The sequence below is a fragment of the Lemur catta genome, chromosome 1 (assembly GCF_020740605.2).
Source record: "Lemur catta isolate mLemCat1 chromosome 1, mLemCat1.pri, whole genome shotgun sequence".
NCBI lineage: Eukaryota > Metazoa > Chordata > Mammalia > Primates > Lemuridae > Lemur > Lemur catta.
Window position 1 is genome coordinate 88374939 of NC_059128.1, and position 14068 is coordinate 88389006.

The 14068-nt window shown below is 37.8% G+C and overlaps 1 protein-coding gene across 4 annotated transcripts in view; it reads left to right on the plus strand.

Annotated features, from left to right (window-relative positions):
* The first annotated feature begins 4 nt into the window (after positions 1-4).
* TCF12 (transcription factor 12) overlaps positions 5-14068 on the plus strand; it is a 346996-nt gene continuing 332932 nt past the window's right edge. For 3 of the 4 annotated variants that reach the window (XM_045529980.1, XM_045529997.1, XM_045530003.1), the window contains exons 1-3: positions 5-344; positions 1327-1423; positions 2445-2517. In XM_045529980.1, the coding sequence (XP_045385936.1) occupies positions 1349-1423; positions 2445-2517 (148 nt within the window). In that variant the 5' untranslated portion in view covers positions 5-344; positions 1327-1348. The remainder of the gene's footprint in view (positions 345-1326; positions 1424-2444; positions 2518-14068) is intronic. The other variant, XM_045529989.1, reaches the window with a different exon arrangement.

A 14068-nucleotide genomic window follows, 5' to 3' on the forward strand; every position in this document is an offset into this window, starting at 1 on the left:
CCCACTTCCTAGGCGGCGGGAGCGGGCCGGGGACGAAGGGGTTAACCCGGGGCTCTTCCCGGCGCGGAGGGATCCGGAGGCGAGCCGAGCGCGGTGCTGAGGCCGCCTCAGCGAAAAAAATGTCCGCCTGAGGAGACCCACAAGTTCTATTCGGGGGGACCGTCAGCCCGCCCCGGGAGGAAGGGGCGGCCAGGACCGAGAGCCGCCTCTCCCGCCCGGACCCGAGAGCTCGTGCGGGGCAAAGTGAACCGAGCCGCCGGGAGGTGCAAAGGGAAGCCCGAGCCCGCTCTCCTGGCCAAAGTGAACTTTAATCGGGGTGGTTGGATGCGGAGACGGGGCGGCAGGTAATTGCGGGGTGGCGAACGGGAGGGGGACGGCATGGCGCGGTTGGAGGCTGCGGGGCGCCGCTCCGTCCCTGCCGGGGCGGGGGCTCCCCGGCCCGCACCCCAACTCCGCACCCCTTTGTACAGCGCCAAGCCTGGGGTCCTCTCCAAGTTGGGGAGCGGAGTGGGGGCGGAGGCGCGAGGCGCGAGCGGTCAGGCCCGGGGGCGGCGCGCTCGGCCTGCGCGCCCCGCTTGGCGCTCGGCTCGGGCCGGCGCTCAGGCACCGGGGCGCGCGGGAGAGCGGGCGGCTTCGGCCGCAGAGCCAGGCTCATTGTTCGGCAGGTCCCGGGCAGGGCAGCAAAAGTGGGAGGAGGCCGAACCGGGGGAGGAGGACGCCGGGCGAGAGCGAGACTAGTTGTCGGCGTTTCTGTTTTCTTTTTACAAACGCCCCTTGGACGCGCAGGGGGTGCTTTTCGATCCCCCGGGCCCGCCGGGGACGTCCGGGCGGCGGCGGAGGCCACAGACGCGGGCCTGCGAGCGGCGCGTTCCCCGCAACTTGTCAGTTCTATTGTTGCCGAGCGAGTGAGTCACTTCGCATCTCCCCTCGCCGCCGCTCGTCTCGCTGGACGCCGAATTGCTCCTCGCCCGGCTCCTCGAGACCCCTGCCCCGGCCGGGCCCGGAGCGCTGAGCTCCTGGCGGCGGCGCGGAGCGGGGGGCGCCGGGGAGGGGTCAGAGACCGGCTGGGAAACTTGCGGGAGAGGCGGCGAGTTGCGGGAGCCGCCGCGTTGCTCTCGGGCCGCGCGGAGGAACGCGTGCATTCGGGGCCCGGCGCGGGCGCCGAGCTCTCCCGCCCCCTGCTCGCGCCGCGGTGGGAGCGAGTGGGGGTATTGGAAGTCAGCCCGGCGCCCCCTGCGCTCTTCCTGTTCTCCGACGCCTCGCTCCATCCCCTCACATACTTTGGGCCTCGGTGGTCTCTCGCTGAGCCCTTTTCCTCTACCTTAGGACCTGCTAGAAGTGGCCGAAGATGAATCCCCAGCAACAACGCATGGCCGTTATAGGGACCGACAAGGAGTTGAGCGACCTGCTGGACTTCAGTGCGGTATGAGAGCTTTCCACGGGGTTCTGCTGAGGTTTACCGGAAAAAAAAAAAAAAAAGAAAGAAAGAGGGGGAAAGCAATGTGGAGACTAGGCAGCATGAACTCCATCTGCTTTGAGCAGTAGTTCTCAGGGCTGGAGTCCAGCTCCCCCAAGTTGGACACCTGAACTTTGATGTAATGTCTAGACTTGCAGATTTAAAACTTTAATGCCAGAGGGGTCATTTGATTTAACCAGTTAAAAGGAAAACAATGCAATCATGAGCTTTGGTTGAGTCACCCCCTGACCTTGATGATTATTAGAGGTATTGGATATTTTATATTAAAAAAAATTATTTTTTCTTCAACACTTCTCACCATTTCCCTCCCCAACATCTGATATAGTTTATGGTACCTTGAAAGATGTCAGCTGCAGGAAAGCCAGTCCAGGGCTAGAAATTCCATCCTTTTGAGCTGAGGACTTTTGTTTTAAGACATATACGTATTTGTATGTGTGTGTGTTGTGTAGATATGTTCTTAGCATGGGAACTGACTTAAAAATATCAGCTGAAACCAAAGGGCCTGCTGCCCTTATTTCTAATGGGTTGAATTCCTTTATTAACTTGCTGCTAGGAGGCAGGTCCAAAACCTGCTTTATAAACTGTGTTATAATCCTTACTGTATGTAATAATTTCATTGGGTATGATTCTGTGTATGTATATTAAGTTGTAAGGTAAATGTAATGCGATTTACTTAGTTCCAAAGCGAAAATCATGGGTTAAAAATATACTGTTTAAACTTATTAATTTTGGAATCTCTCGTGTAAGTGATTGGGTTTTCAGCACAGAATGTAATGAGTATTTCCAAATAGTGTTAGGAAATAGCATCACTCAGTGTATTTGCCTCTCTGGGTCTGAATATATCTCCAATTTTATTTCAGCTGCCCTCTGAAATCTAGTAACTAATTGATGACTCTTGGTGGACTTTAGTTTGCAGTGAGTCTAGAAAAATTTCAGGACTAACAGACATATCTGGATTATTTTGCAGATGTTTTCCCCACCTGTTAATAGTGGGAAAACCAGACCAACTACACTGGCAAGCAGTCAGTTCAGTGGATCAGGTAAGATGATGTCTTATACCAGAAACTCATATTTTGGTGTTGTGATACATTTTAGTGTAAAAATATAAAGCATTTTAATAGCTTTCTTCATGACATTGAGGTATTGCATATGTGCACATAAAAGGTGGAATTGAGTCAAGCAGTAATTAGTAAGATTTATTTATTTTAAAAGATAGCAGTTCCCTTGGAAATCTGTAGGAAATCAATAATTTTGTTGAGTTCTTTAAAATATTAATGAATAAATGTTAAAAATAAATATAAACTTAGATTTATTTTTAAATGACACCTATTAAATGGCTGAATTCTGTCTTATATTGAGATTATATTGGGATAATTTTTAGAGGAAGTTAAATTAGATTTATATTTTCACAGTAGGACTGTCTTGTTTAAATTTATTTTTGGTATATTTATAACTATTCTCCATCATTATTAAACATTTATCCCATTTTTCTTTATGTACTTTCTGTGTTTCTAACTTTTAAGACTCATAATTTTAAAATAAACATGCTAGAAGCAAGGTCCATTCTAGTGTATAAAAACTATAATTTTTTTGTTTAAATTTATTTCTTAGTGCTCGGATATGGAAAAAAATAAAGCTATGATAGCATCATCTTAAGAAAACCAGCTGTCAGATCTCTGGGTTGAAACTCAGTAATTCTTCTTTGATTGGTGCTTTATATTTCCGTTAGTAAAATGATAGTTGATTTCTTAAAATACTATGAGAATAAAACATCAGAAAATAAGGTTAATTTTATAACCAATTTAACTTTACACCTCTTTACATGTTAAAAAGTTTCCATTTCAAAGTATACACTAAATTTAATTTACTAAAATTCATTTTTAATTATGAAATTATAGCTTGGGAAAATATAGCATGTCCTTTACATCTCAAATAAGTAGAATAAACATTTTTAGATTTTAAATAGCCTAAAGGCTAATATTATCCTTGATTGCAAGGATATCATAAAACGTTAGCCAAACCCCAACTCTTCTCTCACCTCCTTCCTTTTACTGGTAATCATTTGAAAATTTACTTTTTGGGGGAGAGAAGGAAAAAAATTCTCAATTTATATTCCCTTTCTTTACTAATATTTTGAGACTATCTCAATTTTTGCAATTAATAATACATTCTAAGGAACTTTCAAATATACTTTGTCAAATATGTAGTAGATGCTTCGAATATTTCATTAACCGAGCAGTGATATTGGTGTTTCATACTGTTACAGATTCAATTGTAGAAAATATATATTTAACTGCATACTCATTGATAACAAGGATGTGAACTTCAGAAACTTGATATTAGAAATGCATTCTGTTTCCAGAGTAAAGGCTATTATATTTATTTCACTTTTTAAAATTAAGAATGATGTATGTGGTCTGAAATTAAAAAGTATGTGTGTGAACTTAGATGTGGATTATAAGCATGGCATTGGAGCAGTTGTTGGACTTGTTTCAGAAGGTTGCATTACACAAAGAAAAAATTACTTTTCTGCATTGTAAGTGGTCACAGTATTTGATTCTTTGGAGTAGGACATTTTTAGTTTTAAACTGTTAGATTTCTTATCTATTGAAAGTTTTAGCTTAAACACCTGTGTTTAGTGGGTGTAGCAATATTTATGTGTGGTTTGTTTTAAATGCCAGAAAAAAATTACAATTAAAAAAAAGCTGGGACCTTTAATAATTAATGAATGGATTTAAATTTTAGTAAGAGAAAATGGCATAAATGATTATTTTATATAAAAATATACTGGTAGATATGGTTTTTCTATAGCCGTTTCATAAAGGGAATGTCTTAAAGAAATTGGTACAGTAATATTTTACTTATATACTTTATGTTTATGTACTTTATTGACATTTTGAATAATCATTTGCCCTGATTTCAAAGGATATTATGTAATACACCCTAATGCCTGTTTATTTGCAGCATATAAGTAGCTAAAGATCTGACTTGACTTTTCAAGAGCTGCTGTAAAGATAAGAGGTTTTTTGTTTTTTTTTTGGTCTTTGGAGTAACATTTGTTACCTCTTACCACATGAAAACTATGGTTTATAATTGTGTGGTATAGTGTCTTTTCTTGATTCTTTGTCCTTTTTGAGGATGACTTAATTTTACAGTGTATAGTTCTTGAGAAATAAAATATAATATGTATAGAATTTTTTTTTGCTGAAAGCATACGGTATAGGCTATAGTATGTGATGTTATCTTTTCTTATTCCTAAAGCAAAACAAATAACTGACACTTTGTCAAAAGTCACTATGGAAAAGATAAAGATGTATTTTGTATTACTTGTTTGTCTTGAATCTGTTATAATGTTATTTCTTCATCAAGGTGTTAAGTTTCTTTGCATAATGGTAAGACAGTGAATTTGGCCTCTTGGTATGATAAGCTCTGTGAAAGTGTTCTTATAATGACCTTGAGAGAAGTGTTTCTGTAGGAGAGAAACGTGAGGTACTCTATTAGGACAGTGCATAGAAGGAAAGTTTGTTGAAAGGATGGACAAAATGGAAGTGGATCAGATGTGTAAATCCATTATCTCCAACTTCAGGATTTGAGTGTGTGGATCTAAATTGTGATTTCAGGTTTAATTTTTAGTAGATTAAGTGTATTCATGATATCTGAAAATTTCCTTTGTTAGTTTTTGAATGCAAGTAATCAGATGTTGGAAGGGTGTGGGATGTTGTCACTTTGCAAACCATCTGTATACATTGAGGATGTCTCTCTCTCTGATATTTTTGTCTAGAGAGTTAATTAGCTCGGAAAGCTATACTTTCTCTTATTCAAATCAGGCTTTTGTAACAGTATAGATTTTTTTTCTTGCTCAACATTTTTGGAAATAATTGTAAGAAGTATTTTCTAGCTCCTAATTTTTAAAAAGGAATACAGTTTTTCATTCTTCAGTTACTGGTCATTTGGGAGGGGGTGGATTTTCAGATATACATACAGGCTTTTTGAAAATATTGATAGAGGGTCAGAAAAATGAATTTGCATTAAATTGCTCTAGAGTATTTTTGTAATTAAATGAAACTTTTTATTTTGAGATGATTGTAGATTCATATGCAGTTGTAAGAAATGATACAGAGAATCCATGTACCCTCTACCCAGTTTCCTGTAGTGGTAACATCTTATGAAACTGTAGTATAGTTATTGATATAAGTTATTGATGGTGGTACAGTCAAGATACAAAAACTACTGTATCAACACAAGGTTTCCTGCATCCACTTTTCAAGTAATTTAAAAAAGTCTGTGGTGAGATTATTAAATACCTACTTATCCTATTAAATATGAAGTAAGCTTTTCAAATTGCCATAGCATTATTTGAACATATCAAGAAAAAAAATCAAGAAAGAGAAAACCATAATTTTACCAATGTGTTTTTTTACTTAGGAATGGTAATTTTAAATAGAGAGGAAACTAGGTTTGACCTTTCACATAAGGTATTTTAAGGTTATGAGTAGGGTGTGGTTCACATTGTACACATATCAGTGTTGAAATTTATAATAACTATAATTTATAGTGATACACAATTGTTAGAATTTTTTAAAATTGAACCCTGTTAGATATTTGCTTCAGGAAAGCTGTAGTGATGAATGAGAGTAACTGTGGAGTCAGCAGGCACATGCGGAAAAATATAACATTTTAGAATAAGGGTGGTGTTCTCTTAAGTGACTCATTTAAGGTAAAAGTTAATTAGCAAGTTAGCAAAGGAGTTTTTTTTTTTAGAGAAAAGCTGATATGAAAATATAAACTTGGAAAACAGAAAAATGAGAAACATTATAACCATGAGTATTGTGTGCTTTTCAGAACAATTCCTGTGGTGTTCCTTTAAGGAGTCATTGGTTATAATGAATTTGAAAAACAATTTAGTTAGATCACAGTATTTTAGAGACTTGTTTATTATATATACTGAGGCATATCTATAATTAATTATTTTTGTTTTTATTAACCATTTAAATACAAATTCAAGTTTTTGTTTTTTAAGCTGTCCTTTGGTATATCTTCTTTGTATTTTTAAACAATTTTCTTGGAATAGGAAGAGATAGGTGAAGATAGCCAACCTTGAATATAAACAGTTATTTTCAAATTTTAGATTTAATGGGGCCATGTAGAATACTCTTATTAAAACCAGATTGTTTTTTCTGTTCTTGAACAATTGGTAATCATGCTTGGAATGTCATTGCCTGGTTAGTGCTGTCAAAGACTTGGGTAACTCTTGCTGCAAGAGAGTAAAAGTAATGCTATTACCAAGAATCTCCTAAAAAATAAAAAAGAATGCTATTTCTGGACAATGTGGGATGCCTTTTTAAAAACATCATTTAGTAGGACTGCTTTTGGGTATCACTTGAAAATGTTTTTGGATGGGAATGTTGAAATTACAAATCTAATGCATTTGTGGTCGGCGAATAAAATGAGAAGACAAACATTTAAATATATCAGTTCAAAAGACTAATGAATAACATTGTGCTTTGTTAAATAGTTGTGCCATATATATCTCATTTTTATCAGTTAACTGCGTATTTATTTAGTATCTGCTTTGTACAGTCTACTATTCTAGTAGCTTGTGGGGAGATGGAAAATGGGGAGGGTCATAGACCAGAAGAAATAGAGACATTCCATTATTTAGATGGGAAGATAAAATGTAAAATTGTGAGGGAAATTTCTATAACATAAAAAATGTCAACAACTGCACATTATTGTAGTTTAAATTGAGTCCGTACTAAGTATAAGGATGTGCTGAAGAGTCAGGGAACTGGTTTAAGGAAAACTCAGAAGTGTTGAATTTAGAATTGACTTGTGAAGGACATGTGGAAATGAATTAGGGAAGAGAAGAACTGGCCTCCCACGTTGAGTAATAGCATGAGTGGAGAACTGGAAATTGGAATTTGGCTTGATCCAGAGGTCTGTATACTTCAGAGAAAGAGAAGCTGATTTTTTCAAACAGCACTCCTGAAGATGCTCATATTTACATAGTATTATCTGGAGCCAGAATGCATGGGTTCAGATATTGTCACTGAATTGCTTGCTGGGTAATCTTGGATGAGTTACTTAACCTTTCTGTGCTTCTGTTTCTTAATCTGTAAAGTAGGACTGTTAATAGTAGCTATCCTCATAAAGTTGTTGTGAGTGTTAAATGAGTTAATACATGCAAAGCTCCAGGAACAGTGCCTGGCACATAGTGAATTATGGTGGAGTGAATTGTTAGTTGAGAGGCACTAAAATAAGGAAAGCGTTATTTATTCAGGAGGCTAATCCAGGATGAGATGGTGAAGGTTTGGATTTGATATTAGTGTAGAAGGTAGGAAGGAAAAATACCAGGAGTAGAGGACTGAGAAAATTTGAAGGATTGGATTTCTGTAGGTAAGAGAAATGATTCAAGATTGTGTAGTTATGGCATAATTGGAGAATAGTAGTGCTAGAGGTAATAAAGATGCTGAGTTGTTCTGAGCATTTTAAATTTCACGTGACCCAGGACTCTTCTGGCTAATTTGGAGATTTATGAGGAAAGAATCCTGAGTATAAAGATGTTTGGTAAAAAAAATTTTTTTTTCTTTTTTGGAGACAGGGTCTCACTCTGTCACCCCAGCTAGAGTGCAGTGGCATCATCATAGCTCACTGCAACCTCTAACTCCTGGGCTTAAGCAATCCTCTTGCCTCAGCCTCCTGAGTAAATAGGACTACAGGTGTGTGCCATGACACCTGGCTGATTTTTGTTTTTTATTGTAGAGACAGGGTCTCGCTCTTGCTCAGGCTGGTCTCAAGCTCCTAAACTCAAGCGTTCCTCCTGGCCTCGGCCTCCCGCAGTGCTGGGATTACAGGCATGAGCCACCGAACTCAGCCAAAACATTTTTTTATATGAAGAAAAAAGATTGTTTTAATACATAGTCATCATTGAAAAAAAAACTGGGGAACAGAAAAAGCAAAAAGGGAAAAAAATCACGCTTATTTCACCATGCAGAGAAAATTGTTAGATTTTGATTTATTTCCTTTTCGTCCTTTTTTCTCGACAGTTCTGTTTGCAAAGTTGAGAGCTTAATCATAGTTCACTTTATGTTCTTCTTTTTTATTTCTTTTAATCTTCTACCATGAGCATTTTCTTATTAAAGATTCTTTAAACAGTTGGTTTACAAGTAATTGTTGCATGCTATTACATGGAATGAATATAGCATAACTAAACAAATCAGTTCTCTTACTGCTTGACATATAGGGATTTTGTTAATTTGCTTTTTGATGTTATAAATAATGTGGTAGTGACCACTTTTTTGTACATGTATATATTTTTACTCATTTGATTTCTTTTGGTAATGTAGATTTTGGTTGTAGATTTTGGTTTTTGTGCCTTCAAGTCATAATTAAAGCTAAGTGAGTGAATTAATTCCCTTAGGGAAATGAACTCAGGCTAAGAATGGATGTTGTTGGTGGAGTTAGAATTAGTGACTTTGGTTGATTATTTAACGTAAAAATACAAATTTTTATTGGTATGTTAAGGGGGTGTATGATGATGTTTGGTGCACATTTGTATTTGTCTATAAATGGGTTGCATGGTGACTGGAGGGAATGCCTGTCATTCTTCGACCTGTGCTTATTAAAATGGAGTGGAAATCTAATTGGAGTCTTGTCAGTGAGAGAGCCCTTGAATTCCTGACGTTTTGTGAGACAGGCAGTATAGTGTAGTGGAAAGAGTTCAGCTCAGGAGCCAGACAACTGGATTGGTATGGATGCTTTGCAGCTTATTAGCTGCATGGCCCTAGGCAAGTCATTTAAATCATCTGAGCCGTACTTTTCTCATTTGTGAAAAGTGGGGAATAATGCCTACCTTCAGAGAATCCTTGTGTGGATCAAATAAGGTTATCTATATATTGCTTGCCACAAAGCTGCTTCAAAAATGGTAGCTGCCATTATTATTGTGGTACCTTCTTAAGTAATATTAATGATAATAATAATTATAGCCAGTATTATAGCCAGGGTTTATTGAATTACTGTTATATGCTAGGCTTTGTAATAAATAATTTACAGGCATTATGTCATTTTACTTTGGATAAAATGAATTGTTTTGTCTGTTGGTTGGGGTGAGGAAACAAGGGCAATGTATCAAAGTTGCATTTTAGTGCGATAAAATTGTATATATTGTTGTAAGTCTGAGAAGTAATCAAGTATACAAATAGTTTTGAAAGGTCAAGTAACAAGAACCTTAACCTTACCGTTTTTTTTTTCAGTTGATTTCTTCTTAATACTGTTATTTTCAGGAGTAGATATGAGGGAATGCAGAATGATGAACAGAATGTATACACATTTTGAAAACTCTTCCATGCTTAGGCATCACCACGACTTACAGTATTTTGTCCATATTTTCTCTGTGGCTACTTGAAATTCATTCTAGAATGAGATGTAATCTAAATCAAAAAGTAAGGTAAAAATTACATGGCCTGAGAGGATGGAATACCTGGGAGACAGGTTGGAGAGAATATTAAGGGTCTCTAGGGCAGAGCTTCTCTACTTTTTTTTCTTAGTAACAGAGTAGAAGGAACACAAACTCCCTTGGTAGCCTGAAGCAACACATTGCAAGCGAGCAGAAGAAATCTTAAGAATTCATGTACATTTTACTTTCTACTTCCTAGCACAAATATATTTGTTATAATATAAATATGTTTTCATTAATCATTGAGTGAAACTGAAGTTCTGAAGATGCATCATTTTGCCTTATGGCATTGCCTTCCTCTTTTTTTGCTTTGTACTTTTGTGGGTAGGGTCCAGAGTGAGATACCAACCTATACTATTCTTGTGAGAAGCCCAGCTCTAGAGCATATTCTTTAGCTGTCTTTATTCCAGGACCTTTTCTTGTTCCTTTAGAAGTCTGTGAAAAAGGATCATTACATTAGGGGGAAAAATGGTTTTGCTAAGGAGAAAACTATTATTTTCATAAGCTGAAGTAAAGATAGTTTTGTTAGTAATGTGACTTATTTGAACCTCTGTTTTCTGTTTCCAGTAAGATCATCCTGTAATTTTTTAAGATGCCCTTGACTTGGGAAGAAAATCTATGTTTTTATAGAGAGCTTTGGTTTTTTTGTTCCGTGTTTAAAATGTGCTTTCATGTGTTCTAGGTTAAAAATGTGCTCTCATAAAGACCATGGTGAGTCATCCAAGCTACTATAAGCTGCTTGGGGACTTAAAGATCACATTTAAAGATCACACAGAAATGAAAACGGATTAAGGATTGGCTACTAATTTTTATGGCATTGGGTAGTGACTCAGGGATGAAACCTTCAAAATAATATAATAAAACAATTTGAGATAAGATACAGGGCAAAAATAATACATCCTTTTTTTAAAAAACATTGACTACCATGCCTTACTCTATATTTGGTTATTAAAATTAGGGAAAGCTGGCACAGCATGTCTTTTTGTCAGCTTTGATTTTGGGTGTTAAGAAAGTACCTGAATTTGGACAGAGGAGGTTTCTCTAAATTTGTGGTAATCTGACTGATGAAAAGATCATTCTGGTTATGAAATGGAAGTCTGTCTAGAGGCAGCCTCCCTCAAAAGTTGTCAGTTTGCTTCTGGTATTTTGCCAGTGAGCTATTTTGAGGCTTTAAAAATGAGCAGGATCAGCTCATAATTACTCTTCCACCACTTCATTGGTGGCTGATATAGCGAACACTGGTTGGACTTAATGTGATCATGGTTACTACAATCAATGAGCAGATGTGCTGCTGCTCTCAGCGAGAGTTGTGAGTATTGGTATGGCAAGACAGGGATCTCTGTTAGGAGTGAATTACAGTCATCCAGCTTCTTGGTCCTGGAGGCACATGTTGCTGTTTTGAGGTTGTTGGGGGTTAAATAAGAGGTTTGCTTGTGCTACTGGAGAGGAAAAAATGCTAGTCTGACTTTGAACTTATGGCAGAAGTATGATTTGCCCACAGTTGAGTTCAGAGAATATGATCTTATATGGCTCCTCATAGATGAGGAGCAGAAGTCTTGGAATTCTCCTGAGTTAGCAGATCCTCTTAGGTTTTTGCTATTTGGAAGCTCTGCTGTATCTAGCTAACTTTGTATTTCATGTTGAATCTCTTGGCAGGCACATACAGACAACTTGAATTGATTATAACTTTCCAAGTAGGCAGGTAATTGGAGGCATTTCAAGATTATCCTAAATATCCTTAATATCTCTTATCTGAGTATCAGCTAATTTTTTTATTCCAGGTGGTAGCATATTTTATTTATTATTTGTTGAAATTACCTTTTCCCTGCCAAAGATCCACATTCCCTGATCTGCAGTTTTGAAATCTATAAAGATCTGAGCCAAAAATTTTTCTTTAAATTCTGCATAAACTATGTAAGTTGGTGGCAAAATCTGATCTTATCTGAAGGGAGGCTGTTGACATTCTTTGTTTTCCTAGTTACTGTTTGGTTACTAGGAGCTGGGGGTGATTTGTAACGTGCTGTATACCTGTACACTGTATTTCCTTTCTAAAATCTGAAAAACTGAATTCTAAAACCTGTCTGGCCCCATGGATTTCAGAAAAGGTATTATGGAGGTCTCCCTCTCTCCCTCCCTTCTCTCCCCCGACCCTTATTATTTTTAGCTCACAATAAGAATTTCTTTTGTACTCAAATTCTAGACTGTAGACTTTATTAAAATACAGAAAAAAAATTGTAGTGGACTTGTTCATATAGAGCAAATTCTTATTGGAATATAGGCTTTTAAAGCTGAGCTTTATGCTTTGATTAGTCTCCCACTACATTGATTTAGGGAATCACATTCTATTTTGAGGAAATATAAGCTTTCCCATCTTTTGGGGCAAGCAGTATACTGATATTTTGCTGGTGAGTTAAAGCATGCAGGGAAATTTTCAGGGTACTGTCTGGTGAGTAGAATTCATTTGGTCCCTATTATATATATATCTCTCTAGCATTCCCCTCCAAAAGCAAGCCTCAACCATGACCATACCCTTTCTGAATTTTGACTGTTGCCTGAGAGCAAACAGAGAAACAAATCCTACCAAGCCCCAGTCATGAAGAAAAAGTGAGGTAAGATACTTTGTCATAGGGGACAGACAAAACCAGCGTTTGATAAGTTTTATTTTTTCCTTTGTTATCTGTGAAAAGTTTTCATAAACTAGTAGCATAATGTTTATTTTTGAAATATACTCATTACAGGCATCCTCATTTAAAAACAAGTTGTAGGCCAGGAGCAGTAGCTCACACCTATAATCCCAGCACTTTGGGAGGCTGAGGGGGGAGGATCGCTTGAGGCCAGGGGTTTGAGACTAGCCTGGGCAACATAGCAAGACCCTGTCTCTAAAAAAAAAATAAGAAAAATAAGCTGGGTGTGGTGGCATGTGCCTGTCATCCCAACAGCTTGGTAGGCTGAGGCAGGAGAATTGCTTGGGCCCAGGAGTTTGAAGTTGCACTGAGCTGTGATTGCACTACTGTACTCCATCCTGTGTGACAGAGCAAGACTCCCTTTCTGAAAAACAAAACAAAAAACAAAACAGAAACAACCATGTTGTGATTCTGGTGAATGTGAAAATTTCCTCAGGAGCCTGAATAATGGTTCAGTCCCATTATTGTTCAACATAAACTATGGGAGTATTAATGAAGTGTGTAATAAACTAGTCAATTGTAGAGTCTTTTTTCTGGTTGCTTTGCAAGCCTTGTTCCCTGTAGCCTTCCCAGTGTTACTGTTCTAACTAAGATCATGATATTATGTTGAATAATTAAATCTACGTAAAATTGGTGAGGTTTTAAGATGCCGTACTGTAGGAACACAAAACAGGCCATAGCGCCAGGATCTGTCTTCATTTAACTCCTGTTGTCAAGCTTAAGAGCAGTGCTGTAGTGGGCGGACTCCATTTACATTGAGTTTGACTCTGGAGACTGCCGAATCAGTTGTAATAGCAGTAGGACTTTGCCCAGTGAATGACTGGGGGAAGGGAGGAGTCTTATTGTTAAAAAAAATCAATAATGATAAAAGTACTTCATAATATTTATTCATTTGCTATTTACTTCATAATTCTTGTAGGAAGTTGGTAACTGTTCATTTTACAGAGGAAATAGAGAAATCAACAGTGATATACATTTGCCTGTGGTTTCTTATTGCCCCTCAGAAGTAGCAGACTCTGATCAGTTGTAGTTGCACCTGCACTGATACCAATCTACACTAGAACACGGTTTGTATAGAGGAGGAATTTAATATCTCCAGAAATCTTTTAAATTTGTAGTTGTAACAAGAAGTCTTAAATGGTATAATGTTGATATTCTCCAAAGAAAGTGCTTCAAGATTTATTTATTTTTATTGAAAAGAAAACAATATAATCCAAAACCTCTGTAAAATAGTTAAGCATTTTGTTTTTAGTATTTCAAGGTATTAAATATAAACAGCTGCAACCTGAAATATCTTTAGGACAATGCAATTCCTTTTTGTGTGGTCTTCTCTTATTGTTCTGGTGTCTTCAGACTCTGTCTTGGGAAGAAGATGAAATGTAATAGTTGTAAGATACTGGAATATTCACAGCTCTCATGTAGTTGAGGCCATAGAAAAGAATGGTTGCTTCA